The sequence below is a fragment of the Sinocyclocheilus anshuiensis genome, unplaced genomic scaffold (genome assembly GCF_001515605.1).
Source record: "Sinocyclocheilus anshuiensis isolate Anshui unplaced genomic scaffold, SAMN03320099.WGS_v1.1 scaffold183, whole genome shotgun sequence".
NCBI lineage: Eukaryota > Metazoa > Chordata > Actinopteri > Cypriniformes > Cyprinidae > Sinocyclocheilus > Sinocyclocheilus anshuiensis.
In genome coordinates, this window is record NW_015548309.1 from 4,643,941 (window position 1) to 4,658,055 (window position 14,115).

General features: G+C 36.4%; 2 protein-coding genes across 4 annotated transcripts in view; one reads left to right on the forward strand and one right to left on the reverse strand.

Annotated features, from left to right (window-relative positions):
* Positions 1–1,726, forward strand: part of LOC107656384 (phosphatidylinositol 4,5-bisphosphate 3-kinase catalytic subunit gamma isoform-like) — a 7,328-nt gene extending 5,602 nt beyond the window's left edge. Inside the window, exons 10-11 of the mRNA XM_016444220.1 lie at positions 603–760; positions 1,394–1,726. Of these exons, the coding sequence (XP_016299706.1) occupies positions 603–760; positions 1,394–1,675 (440 nt within the window). The 3' untranslated portion in view covers positions 1,676–1,726. The remainder of the gene's footprint in view (positions 1–602; positions 761–1,393) is intronic.
* A 1,987-nt stretch (positions 1,727–3,713) lies between these two features.
* Positions 3,714–14,115, reverse strand: part of LOC107656390 (FYVE, RhoGEF and PH domain-containing protein 4-like) — a 17,768-nt gene continuing 7,366 nt past the window's right edge. For 2 of the 3 annotated variants that reach the window (XM_016444238.1, XM_016444237.1), the window contains exons 4-17: positions 13,074–13,386; positions 11,837–11,929; positions 10,657–10,802; positions 10,427–10,583; positions 9,551–9,689; positions 9,310–9,368; positions 8,752–8,898; positions 8,348–8,520; positions 8,239–8,269; positions 7,240–7,323; positions 7,014–7,139; positions 6,706–6,855; positions 6,467–6,610; positions 3,715–4,430 (exon numbers count right to left, since the gene is read on the reverse strand). In XM_016444238.1, coding sequence (XP_016299724.1) covers positions 4,170–4,430; positions 6,467–6,610; positions 6,706–6,855; positions 7,014–7,139; positions 7,240–7,323; positions 8,239–8,269; positions 8,348–8,520; positions 8,752–8,898; positions 9,310–9,368; positions 9,551–9,689; positions 10,427–10,583; positions 10,657–10,802; positions 11,837–11,929; positions 13,074–13,386 — 2,023 coding nt within the window. In that variant the 3' untranslated portion in view covers positions 3,715–4,169. Of the gene's footprint in view, positions 4,431–6,466; positions 6,611–6,705; positions 6,856–7,013; positions 7,140–7,239; positions 7,324–8,238; positions 8,270–8,347; positions 8,521–8,751; positions 8,899–9,309; positions 9,369–9,550; positions 9,690–10,426; positions 10,584–10,656; positions 10,803–11,836; positions 11,930–13,073; positions 13,387–14,115 lie in introns of all 3 variants that reach the window. The other variant, XM_016444236.1, reaches the window with a different exon arrangement.

The following is a 14,115-nucleotide window of genomic DNA, read 5'->3' on the forward strand; positions in this document are numbered from 1 at the left end:
TTAAAAAACTGAACCCAAAATAATAAAATTATATATATATATATATATATATATATAAAATAGAAATAACTGAAATAAATAAGCTTGAATTAATAAAATGACTAGAACTAAAACTGAAATAAATATAAAATTAAAGCTAAAAAAAAAAAATGTATAAACTCAATAATTAATAAGATATATAATATAGACACAAGACATGTTAATATGATTTTGGTGTGAAAAAAATAAATGATTTATTGACTTTTTCCTGTGTAAAGTTATAACCAGTTTTACAACTTTTAACGCCATAAACTCTAAAACCACAAAACGACTGTAAAAATGCTGATTTAAACAGCTTTACAACTCAAATCATACACAAGTTTTAACAGAAGAATTGTGTAAGTGCTTTTATATAAACTCAAAATTTTACAACCTCCAAAAATTGGCCCCATTCGTTTGCATTGTGCACCCTTGATATCTGCTTTATATAAAAAATATTTTTTATGCGAATTAAAATTATGCCGCAAATGCTGATGTTTGAGCTCAACTTGTATTGAAACCTGAATGTTTCATTAGTTAACCAGTTCAAGGAGCAATAACAAAATGCATGTGTTTTCAACTAGGTAACCTATTCCACATTGATTTCGGTCACATACTTGGAAACTACAAGAGTTTCTTGGGGATAAGCAAGGAGCGAGTGCCTTTTGTGCTGACTCCTGATTTCCTCTATGTGATGTGCACAACAGACAAAAAAAGCAGTCCTAATTTCCTCCAGTTTCAGGTACGTTCATACTATTTCACCTTAAATGATTTATTGACTTTTTCCTGTGTAAAGTTATAACCAGTTTTACAACTTTTAACGCCATAAACTCTAAAACCACAAAACGACTGTAAAAATGCTGATTTAAACAGCTTTACAACTCAAATCATACACAAGTTTTAACAGAAGAATTGTGTAAGTGCTTTTATATAAACTCAAAATTTTACAACCTCCAAAAATTGGCCCCATTCGTTTGCATTGTGCACCCTTGATATCTGCTTTATATAAAAAATATTTTTTATGCGAATTAAAATTATGCCGCAAATGCTGATGTTTGAGCTCAACTTGTATTGAAACCTGAATGTTTCATTAGTTAACCAGTTCAAGGAGCAATAACAAAATGCATGTGTTTTCAACTAGGTAACCTATTCCACATTGATTTCGGTCACATACTTGGAAACTACAAGAGTTTCTTGGGGATAAGCAAGGAGCGAGTGCCTTTTGTGCTGACTCCTGATTTCCTCTATGTGATGTGCACAACAGACAAAAAAAGCAGTCCTAATTTCCTCCAGTTTCAGGTACGTTCATACTATTTCACCTGTTAGCAACAGACTCCTCTGCTGTGACTAAACGTAATCTCCCTCAAAATCGCAGAACGTTTGCCTGAAGGCCTACCTGGCTCTGAGACACCACACCAACCTGCTGATCATCCTGTTCTCCATGATGCTGATGACCGGCATGCCTCAGCTGACCAGCAAGGAGGACATCGAGTACATACGGGAAGCGCTGACGGTCGGACGCTCGGAGGACGAGGCCAAACAACACTTCTTGGACCAAATCGAGATCTGCCGGGACAAGGGTTGGACGGTGCAGTTCAACTGGTTCCTACACTTGGTGCTAGGCATTAAACAAGGTGTGGAGAAACGTTCAGCTTGAAGACAAACAGTACATTTACTTCGTGAAGTACATTAGTGTTTTTATTTTTTAAAAATTTCGCTTTTTTAAGTATTCAGTTGCTGTATTTTTAGAATTTAGAATTTTACTAAAAAGCTTTTTATAGACCTAAATTATATTATTATTTAATGCACGTACATCATGCATTGTGTTGTTTTTAATACTTCTTGCAGTCTTGATATTATCTTGCACTGTAATACAATACATTTTTATTTGTTTTAAGATTTGGGTCATTTTAAATGCCCATAAAAAAAAAGCTATAAATGGCAAAAGTCAGGAGAAGAGCTGGTATTCTGTTAGTTTTGCATATTATCTGCATACGTTTCGAAATGGAGCACCAAGTAATTTTATTTCTGTCTCTGATATGACTTGGACATATTAGCGTGGATGCAGCATTATGCAAAAGTTTTATTCACAGATGTCATGGTTGAAATCTCTTATTCACCTTTATTTGTCGTCCTTTATTAATTTATTCTGTTATTGAAAGTTCCTAATAATGATAATAAGGTGTGTTTCTAAGATAAAAGGCATAGTATGTATCTGGTCACGCGATGTCAACATGGTGACCACCGGGATGTACAATGAAACCCCTTTTCCAGAAAATTTAAAAATATATAATATTAAAAATAAAGTGGAAGTGGAAATTATATTGATTACAATAATTATTAACTGTAATCTTTAGTTTTATATTCAATCAGCTAGAGCAATTATTTTATATATGGATTACCTATGTCCCACATCAACATGAAATTATTTTTTAAAAATATATATTTAATTACTTTATATTAAAATGCTTTGTAAATAAACCGTGTCAATGTGTCTGTCAGTTATTCAGCTCAATTTTCAATTCTTTTCATGTTAATTTAAATTTTCTGCATGCATTAAATATGTCCTTTATGCTGTGGAACACAAAAGAAGATATTCTGATTTTTCCCATTACGATGAAAGTCAATGGGGTCCAACGTTTTTTCTATCCTATGGACTTTCATCATCAAAAAACTATTCTTTTGTGTTCCAAAGAAAGTTAGTCAGTCATTCAAGTTGCAATTATTTGCAATTTTCTTATATTCTACTGACGCGAAAACTCAAGACTGGTTGCTGGGGAGTTATGTAGTTGCTAAGGTGTTTTGAGTGGTTACTAGGGTGTTGCTAGTGTGTTCTGAGTTGTTGCTAGGGCGTTGTTAAGGTATTGCTTAATTTTTACCCATAACTAGTAGAGTGCTAATATGAAATAATTTGGAAACAGTGTTGTTCTTTTCACCATTTTTGTCCCTTTTAACATTAATTTAATAATCAAATTAGTATTGAATTGTAACTGTGGTCACACATGAGAGGATTTAAGTGGGACTGGTTCTTAAAACCATTTCACAAAGTCAATTTCAGGTTAGATTTCTATCTTTGTTGTGTTTTTAAAGGGCTCTCACTTTGATTCAGACTTTGATACAGTATTTTTCTACAAATTACAAAATATTCTGTCTGTTTCATTAGCTTACTTTGTCCAGATCACAAGAAAGTGTTTTGTGAGAAATACTGTTGCAGTCAAAACCATATTTGTTTACAGTGTTAATCATTAAACCAGGTTTAAATCATTTTAGCATTGCTTCTGTGTTCAGTGTTTTCTAGGTTTCAGAGGGAAGCTAGCATGTTGCTACCATGTTTTGAGTGGTTGCTAGGGTGTTGATTAGGTGTTCAAAGTGGTTTCTAGGGTTTCATATTGTAGATAGGATGTTGCTGCAGTGTTCTGAGTGGTTGCTAGGGTGTTATTTAGGTGTTCTGAGTGGTTGTTAGGGTTTCAGATGTAGCTAGGATGTTGCTATGGTTTCAGATGCTAGCTAGGATGTTGCTACGGTGTTCTGAGTGGTTGCTAGGGTGTTGTTTAGGTGTTCAAAGTGGTTTCTAGGGTTTCAGATGGTAGCTAGGAAGTTGCTATGGTGTTCTGAGTTGTTGCTAGGCTGTTGCTTACCTTTCTAAAGTTTCAGATGGTAGCTATAGAGAGGTCTAAGGATCAAGGCAAAGGAGCTTAACTTTTATTAATTAATTTTAATGTCAACATCCTGGTTTACCAAAAGCAATAAAGTGCATAAATCTTAGGGACAGTGACAAACAGCATATTAACATTGCAAATTTAAAATATACATAAAACATGACTTCATAAAGAGAAAGACTAATAAATCACAAAGCATAATTTGGACTTGCTTGGCTGAGATTGGTCTGCGAACAATCTTTTGCAAACTAAGAGAATATAATTTAAATAATCACACACTGAATGTTTTTACGAGTCTGATTGGGGTTGACATCATAATACATTAAAATATCTAAAATATGAATCAACTGACTGCATATAGGCTGCACAGGAAAAAACTATTTATACACTCCCAAACAAATCCAGTCTGTTCCGTAAGTGTTTCTTTACCAACACATTCTACACGAGTTACACGCGTAACAGTGCAAAAGCTGGAAAACTGCCCTGTCTTTTTCAGGTACCATCAGGCACGCCTTCATGGCAACCGTTGGCAAGATCGTCAACGTCTGGTGTCTGACATTCTGGCATTTCCCCGATCACGGCTTTGCATATCACTCTCAGCCAGCGCAGTTTCACTTCCTCCGTGTCGGCAGTGAAGTAGTGGACAGATTTGGATTGGCGCAGACGGAAGCTGGTGGGAGGATGATCCACAGACCTTTGGACGTCCTCAACTTGGTAACCCAGAAGCGGGATGGTACACTGGGCTTTGACATCCTTGTAACAAAATCCCGGAGAAACCAGACTCATTCAAGGTCAATATTAACATTTAAAAGTAGAACATATAAGTTACTAAAGCTAGGGCGTTGGTAAGGTGTTCTGAATGGTTGCTAGTGTTTCAGAGGTAGCTAGGATGTTGTTAAGTGACTCCTAAGGTGTTTTGAGTGGTTGCTAAGTTATTCTGAGGGTTAGGGTTTATATGATAGCTAGGGTGTTCAGAGTGGTTTATAGGGTTTATATGAAAGCTAGGATGTTGCTAAGGTGTTCAGAGTGGTTGGTAGCTAGGATTTTGCTAAGGTGTTCTTAGTGGTTTCTACAGTGCTGCCTTGTTCAGAGCAGTTTCTAGAGTTTATATGGTTGCTAGGATTTTGCTAAGGTGTTCTTAGTGGTTTCTACAGTGCTGCCTAGGTATTCAGAGCGGTTTCTAGGGTTTATATGATAGCTAGGATGTTGCTAAGGTGTTCAGAGTGGTTCCTAGGGTTTATATGATAGCTAGGGTGTTGCTAAGGTGTTCAGAGTGGTTCATAGGGTTTATATGATACCTAGGGTGTTGCTAAGGTGTTCAGAGTGGTTTCTAGGGGTTATATGATAGCTAGGGTGTTGCTAAGGTGTTCAGAGTGGTTCCTAGGGGTTATATGATAGCTAGGGTGTTGCTAAGGTGTTCAGAGTGGTTCCTAGGGGTTATATGATAGCTAGGATGTTGCTAAGGTGTTCAGAGTGGTTCCTAGGGTTTATATGATAGCTAGGGTGTTGCTAAGGTGTTCAGAGTGGTTCCTAGGGGTTATATGATAGCTAGGATGTTGCTAAGGTGTTCAGAGTGGTTCCTAGGGTTTATATGATAGCTAGGGTGTTGCTAAGGTGTTCAGAGTGGTTCCTAGGGGTTATATGATAGCTAGGGTGTTGCTAAGGTATTCAGAGCGGTTTATAGGGTTTATATGGTAGCTAGGATGTTGCTAAGGTGTTCCTAGTGGTTTCTGCAGTGCTGCCTATGTGTTCAGAGCAGTTTCTAGAGGTTATATGGTAGTTAGGATGTTGCTAAGGTGTTTTGAGTGGATGCTAGGGTCTCTGGCAGTAGCAAAGACGTTGCTAAGCAGTTCTTAAATGTATTCTAAATGGTTACTTGGGAACTGCCAAGTGTTTGCCAAGTTGTACAGAGTGGTTGCTGGTGAGTTAGGGTTGCTAGGTTTTCTAGTGGTTGATAGGATGTTGCTAAGGTATTTTAAGTGGCTGCTAGAGCATTGCTTCTGTGTTCAGAGTGGTTTCTAGGTTTCAGAGGGAAGGTAGCATGTTGCTACAATGTTTTAAGTGGTTGTTAGGGTGTTGCTTAGGTGTTCAGTGGTTGTTAGGTGTTGCTTAGGTATTCAGTGGTTTCTAGGGTTTTAGATTGTAGCTAGGATGTTGCTGTTCTGAGTGGTTGCTAAGGTGTTAAGTGTTTTTTTAGCATTTCAGATGGTAGCAAGGACGTTGCTTTGTGGTTCATAAGTGTTTTCTGAGTGGTTACTAGGGAACTGCTAAGTGGTTGCTAAGGTATTCAGAGTGGTTGCTAAAGTTTCAGAAGGTAGCTAAGATGTTGCTCTTGCTAAGGTGTTGAGGTTTGTTTATGGGGTTTTAGATGGTAGATATGATGTTACTAAGTAGTTGCTAGGGTTTCTGGTGTCACCAAGGATGTTGCTAAGCGGTTCTGTGTTTTGAGTGGTCACTAGGGAATTGCTAAGTGTTCAGAGTAGTTTCTCGGGTTTCAGACGGTAACCAGGATGATGGAAGCTAGAATGTTGCTAAGCAATGTTCAGAGTGGTTGCTAGGGCGTGGTTAAGCGCTTGCTAAGTTGTTCTGAATGGTTGCTAGGGTGTTGCTAAGTGGTTACTAAGGTGTTCTGAGTGGTTGCTAGGGCATAGTTTTGTCAAGCCAACATAATGTGAAGCAAGCTACACAAAATGTGTTTTTAAGGAGTATTTAGAAGTACTTTGTAGCATTTTTCATATAGCATCATTGAAGGCTGATGCATGTGAGCTCGACTACACCGCATCTCTCACCTGTGGAGCGCCATACAGGTAAAGAACCAGTGCGTCATGCTGCGGAATCACACACCACACCCTCTGACACGGTTTAGTTCGGTCTGTACTGTACTGCAGGAAGCCACACAGGAAACTGTTTCCTGAGACCTGAGCCGCTTCAATCTGGTAAAGGTCAAGAGGAGAGAAAAAAAATCACGATTATTTCAAAAATGGTTCATGCAGACAGAACAAAAACTCAAAACATCAACAAGACTTACCTCAAGAATTCCTCTTTTCTTCCCGCTGACTGGTTCCTCAGCATCCACTCTTCCGGTCAGAATGAAGTAACAGTCCTTACACACCTTGTTTAATTTGTTGCCGTCGTACCTCAGCGATGCCTTGTAGTCCGAACATTTATAACACACAACCTAAGACACATTTCAAAACGTTATTTGTTTGGAGTACAAAAAAATGTTCTGAGTTAGAGTATTGAGTTATGGCTGATCTATAATTCATTTAACACTGATAGAATTTAACAGGAAGTGCTCGTTCAGATTTCCAGATAAATGTATGCATGCAAACTCACGTATCCACATGCCCTGCAATGGTGTCTCCTGCGGGTCAGAGGGTTGAAGGGCTCCTTGCATTTCATGCACATGGTCACTTCATTGTCCCGAATCCAGCGCGGTGCTCTCTTCCCCAACTCCTCTTTCTGAAAAACACATGAGCACAGATAAGGGAAGTGTCTTAAATGAAGATTGACCCCCACCACAGTTGTCTTTATGCATGACCAAATTGCTCTTTCTACTTACAGAAACCTCATCCACCACTTCTTTAGAGGCTGATTTGAACGATTCATTCTTCTGCTGAAAGATTTCAATGGTCTTCTGGAATGCCTAGAACGACCCACATTGAAACTTTACTATGGAAGCTTGTTTCTGCCTCGGAATGAAAAAATAATTGCGACTTTTTATCTCACAATTTAGACTTGTTTTTTCCTTGCAATTTTGATATAAACTTAATTGCAGGATATACTGTATACTCATATTTGTGAGAAAAAAACATTTATATATTTAATTCTGAGTTTGTCTCATAATTCTGACTTTTTTCCTTGCATAACTGCAAGATATAAGCCTTGCAATTGTGAGTAAAAAGTTTATTTAATTCTGAGTTTATATCCCACGATTCTGACTTTTTTCCTTGTAATTCTGATATAAATTGTGAGATATAAAAAAGGAAAAAAAGTCAGAATTGTGAAATAAAAAGTCAGAAGCTCATTTCCACCATGCATAACAAATTTAAAATTTAATTTTGACTTTTTATCTCACAATTCGGACATTCTCACAATTCAGACTTTTTTCCCCTCGCAATTCTGAGCTTATATCAGATAAATTAATATATGATATATAAACAGAAATATGAGACATAAATGTGCAATTCTGAGAAGAAAAAAAAGTCACAAATTTCTGCCACGTAATGAAAAAAAAAGGTAATTGTGATTTTGTAGCTCACAATTCGGACTTTTCTTCTCAGAATTGTGAGCTTATAGCTATCAATTCAGATTTATAGCTCACTTCTAAGTTTAACTTTTTTCTCTGAATTGCGAGAAAAGAAGTCTGAATTGTGAGATATAAACTCAAAAGAATTGCGAGAGAAAAAAATTTAGAATTTCAGAATTGTGAGATAAAATGTCTCAATTACCTTTTTTATTTTTTACTCCGTGGCGGAAACAAGCTTCCATACTTTCCTGATTCTTACATTCATATAATTCAGATTTAAAGCAGCTTTGAGCAATTCAACAACACTGATACCTTGATCCAGTCCTCTTTGTCTTGCTCTGAGCTGTGAACAACAGAAAGCTACAGTCATTATGAGCTAAAACAGACGTTATTTTCTATATCCGCATGGTTCTGCCTTCACCTGGCCTGCAGCTCCAGCGTTCGCTCTTTACCCGACACCTGGAAAGTGTGAGGATAGTCGTCATTGGAGGTCTCGAGCACCTTCATGCCCTCAACGCCCACCCGCGTACGCACAGTGAACCGCTGGCCCACCAGACTGAACTTGGGCACGCAGTACAGCAACATGTTGTTAAACTGTGAAAAGAGAAGGATGGCGTGGGTTTAACTCCCAAATGACAGCAAGAAAATTTAATTTTTGTCATGTTTTTCAGCAAAACATCTAAACATTCTTAAATCAAGATACATTTACTTACATTTACTAAAAAAAGTGACTTCATGCTCAATTTTGCTTCAAGTAAATGTATCATGATTTAAGAATGTTTAGATAGAAAACAAGCCACAAATACCGAGTAAGAAGCAACTAACCAGGAAAAGGTATCTCTCCATGGACGAGGTGTTCCTTGCGGCCAGCTTTAGGATTTGTCCTTCTTTAATGAGCTCGTTGGACGGGTTAACGATGTCCTCCTCACCTCCCAGCATCTCATAGATCTCCATGAGCTTCTTCAGATTCTCCTGGAACACATGCGGAGAATGTCTGCATATAAAACCAATGAAGACTTTACAGAGATCAAAACACTAATGGCTTGTAGAGCCGGATTGTTGGTTGGTTGGTTGGCGTTTCAACACCGTGCCAGCTTCGGTGGCTATTTTCATGGTGAATAACAAGTTGAAATGCTATAAAAGAGCAATTTAAAAACCTATACAAGGTTTGCTATGGATAAAAACTTCAAAATGGATTCACGATTGAAATGTATTTGAAAGTACTTAATTTAAAAAATAGTGGCCTGAATACACAAAGTTGCAATCGAAGCACATTTACGACCCCAGTTGCATATGAAAATCATAAACGCAGTCAGGAAACAGGCCATCTTGGTCTGACTAATCTGTGTAACTAGTAGCAGGTTAAGTGAAAGTGTCTCTCACCATCTTGCGGATGGCCGTGTTGGAGTGTGTGGCAGCCATTGAGATGATGTTCAGAGACTCTGGAAAGGAGAAGGAGAAGTGATATCTCAGCTGACTCATCCAGTTATGGAACTGAAAACAGTTGGGAGCCAAACAACACTTTCACTTTATCTCAAACGTTCACATTCTTGTGCAATATAAGTTTTGAACATATTAGTCGCTATTATAAATTGTGAGGCAACCAAACGCATGTATCTCTCACTCTCGGCCTGGCTGCGGTCCGGGTCGTCCTCCGGGAGTTTCTTCAGATAGTCTTTGAGCAGCATCTCGTAGCGAGGAACCCGCTGCACCGGCTCCAGCATGTGATGCTGCAGAGTCAGATTCCCACACACCTCCTGACTCTAAACAAAAAACATCATCATCTCAACCTATTAAACATAACTTCCACATTACACACTGCACAATGCATATTATGCACTACTGTCTACTATTAAAAATAGTATGTGAAATAGTATAAACATTACAAAGAGTACTTTTACCAGTTCACTTAAATACGGAGTCAAAATAATGTTTCCAGTGCATTGATCACAGTGGAAATGGAAGGTCATGCACATTGCATTGTGGGATACAGTATTCTAGGCAGTGTGCTCTAGTTATATACTCTATACTGCACATTTTGGGAAATGTTGCATGATGTCTTGGATTTTCATACAGAAAATTGGTGTACTGCAAATTAATATTCAAAAGTTTTTAATTATTATTTTACACATATAAAACAATTAAAAACATATTTTATACGTATGTATTTATGCATGTATGTATGTATATATATTAGTGCTGTCGAACGATTAATCGCGATTAATATATTTTTAATAATAAAATACAAATATTTAATAATATATTTTTAGATATTTAACTGAAAAAATCAGACTAAATTTTATACATTGTTTTTTATATATTTTAGCTATTTAACTGGAAAATCTGAAAAAAAATATATATATATTTTTTAGATATATTTTTAGCTGGATTTTAACTGGAAAGTCAGACCAAAATACTTTGAAAAGAGGTCAAATAAGAGTTCAGGCAGTTGTTAAAAGGGTATTTAATCAGTTATTTTGAGGTGAAAGCACACACACACCTGTATGTCCTGAATGATGGCATTAAGCTGTGCCGATCGCTCCATCCACTGTTTGAGCAGGTCCATGGCGCTGTCGAAGTTTTTCACGTACTCGGCATACATCCTGAGAAAGGGTGCGAGCTGTGCTAAGATGTCCCCGATGCGGGGCGTGGAGTCCCTGCAGGAGGACGGAGACGTGAGCGGGTGTGTGTGAGAGCGGAGAAGAAGCGTGAAGATGAATCAGCGCTCACCACTGGCTCATCCGCGTCTCCAGATCCGGCAGGAGGAACTGGCTGTGGAAGGCGTAGATGGATCCCACATTGGAGAAGATGCCCTTCACCACCTCGACAGGAAACGTCCCCTTCCCAGCCTCCTCAGTGAGTTTAGCGCAGAACACCTGCAGAAACACAGTACACACTTCACATGCACACTCTTAAAAATAAAGGTTTTCTAAGAGGGTTTTTGTAGAAATGCCATAGAAGAACCATTTTTGGTGCCCTTTCAGTGATCATTTCTTAAAAGAACCTATTTTATTAATGTGAAGAATATTTTAATAATCTTTTTCCATTATAAAAAACCTTCTGTGCAATGCAAAGGTTCCATTTTTCATTTCATTAAAAAAATTAATATATTTAAAAAAAATAATTAAAATGTTTTAATTACATTTTAAATTAACAATTTAATTAATTTAACAATTGTTCATGGAGCCATAGATGATCATTTTTAAATTAATAATTTAATATAATAATTTTTTATATTTTTAAAAAGGTTTCAAGGATGACATAGGTTCTTCATGGAGCCATATGTGATCATAATTCAATTTTTAAATCATAATCATAAATTTAAAATTAATTTAAAATGAATAACTTAATTAAATATGTATTAATAATTAAAACAAAATTAAATACTAATTTTAAATGTAATAATTTTGGTAATTTAATCATTTTAAAATTAATAGTTTAAATAATTTTTAATACCTTTAAAAAGATTCCATGGATGTGAAAGGTTCTTCATGGAACCATAGATGATAATTTTTAAAAAAAGAATAATTTAAGTAATATTTTTGTTAATAACGGTAAAATTAAAAATGTAAGTAATTTAATCATTTTAAAATGAATAATTAAATAATTATATAAATGTAATAACTTTAAAAAGGTTCCATGGATATAAAAATGTTAAGTTCTTCATGGAACCACAGATGGTTAATTAATAATTTAACCAATTAAATATTTGTTTTAATAATTGTAAAATTAATAATGCGAGTAATTTAATAATTTTCTAATTAATCATTTAAATAATGTAATCATTTTAAATAATTTTAAAAAGTCCATGGATGTTAAAGGTTCTGTACGGAACCATCAATGGCAATAAAGAACCTTTATTTTTAGGAGTGTTCAGTGAAAAGAATGATTTTAAAGAGCAAGGACTGACCTGGTCCAGCAAATGCAGCCGGGTCACATACGCCCTCTCGGTCTGCAGGAGCTCACTGGCTATCTTATAGAGCTTGAGCTCTTTGATCGGCTCCTGTTGAAAACAGCCTGTTATTTCCTCTCTGTTATTGAATCTGAAAGCGTGGCATGTCTCTGTGGTAATGTAATTTAGGTAAAGTCTGCTGCTGGAAAGCCACTAACAGTCTGAGTGGAAAAATACAGGGTCATGTGGTTGGGTAGATGGGCCACTTCTGATTAAAATACCTGATAGCAGTCACACATAGACTGATGTGCAGCTTTATTCTGGCATTCTAATGTGCAATATGATGAACATTTTAGCTAGCATTTAACTTGATGCCATGATGCTAAAGTATTGAAACTGGTTGTCAGGATGCAGTTTTGTGGTTCCCACGATACTGTTTTCAGTCAAGAGAGTCCACATCCCAAATCACGCTGATATTTTGGTCTCTAGATACGGCTTGCATCCCTTTTTCAAGGGACTGTACAGTTCACTTTACATTTACGTTTGGATCTGTTTGCTTACCATTCATACCATAGGACATGCGTTATTAATAAAAATTATTAATTTAAATAATGCAATTAATAAATTATTAACTTAATAATTTACATTTAAATCGAGTAATCATTTAAATAAGGTATTCATAAAACCACTTTTTACAATAATTAAGACAAATACATTTTATATTATTAAATAATAATAATAATACATTTTCACCCATTTTATCATCTCACAGAACGCCTTTAATATTAAAATAATTTATGAATTTACATCTCACAGGTAAATGTTCAATAATTAAAATAATTTATGAATTTTCAATAATTTTAAAATAAATAATTTAATAATCAATAAACCAATTATTTAAATAATGTACATTTAAAAACATAATTTTAATAAGTTTTAATTATTTTTTATTTATTTTATTTTTTATTAAAAATAATACTTTACTGTAATAATTTTGCAATTAATTCTTTAAAGAATGTATTAATTTTTTACTAAATAACACCTTTTGCAATAATTAAGACAATTATTATGCAATTTGTATCTTGAATCTTGTACATTTTCACCCATTTTACAGCTGAAAATGGCAGATCTGATCGCTTAACATTCATGTTCGAACCATTAAATGTGCCAATGTTTAATAATTAGGGTTCGATATTACGAACACAAAGTATAAGTGCTAGTACTAGTGATGCTGTGCAGTATGTCAGTATCTCACTTGTTTGTCTTCATCTTTCTCCATGTTCTGCGTCTCTTCATTTAGGATGTTCTCCCGAGTCTCGTCCTCGTGGTCCTGTAGAGCACTTTCTCTCCTGCCGGTTTCTGAGGGAGCCGGGAGATGTCCAGCAACCGTCTCTTGCTCTTCAAACTCAGTGTGACCTTTGACCTCTTCTGACCACCAGCCCGACCAGACGTGCCAGCGGGAGTCCTGCGAGGACGTCTGAGAGTAGACGGCGTCTGAACGCTCGGGGCTCCCCGGGGCTTCGATGAGGCGCTCAGCTGGAGAACAGTCTGATGAAGCTTTCGGGACGCTGGAAGAGAGAGTATGAGATGCCAAACACTGTGTCTAGAACAGCGCTTCAACAGGAAGTGAACGTTTCAAAGGCGGAGCAGAGGGTTACAGAGAGAAACGAGGGGGTGAATTTCCCCTCACTGTCCTATTTATGAAGTGTGAACGTACAGTACTAGTCAACAGACTGAATTTTTCTCAACTACGTTTCTCGTTAATCAAACAATTTTCACTCAGAAATTGCTAGTAAATTTCACAAATAATTACAAAGAAATGGCAAGTAGCACATTGAATTAAACACACAATTTTGAAATAGAAAGACCAAAAATGCACTCCAATAACGCCCACGTCCTCCGTCATCCGCTAGACGCCACTCTCTCGTGTCAGCCGAAGCTAGAGATTACGGTTTAGAACGTTTTAAATATGGTTAATTTTTTTTATACAGGCGCATCGATTCGCTTCAGAAGGCCTTTATTCAACCCCCGGAGCCGTGTGGAGCACTTTTTATGATGGATGGATGGATGGATGCCCTGTTTTGGCCTTGACCACTATTCACATATAAAGCTTGGAAGAGCCAAAATATTTTTTAATATAACTTTCTGAAAGAAGAAAGTCATGTACACCTAGGATGGCTAAATCATGGCGTAATTTTCATTTTTGGGTGAACTATACCTTTAAAAGTGTTGAAACATGTATACAACTTCAATATTTAAAAAAAAAAGCATCCCAGGACCCTTGACCATTTTTTATT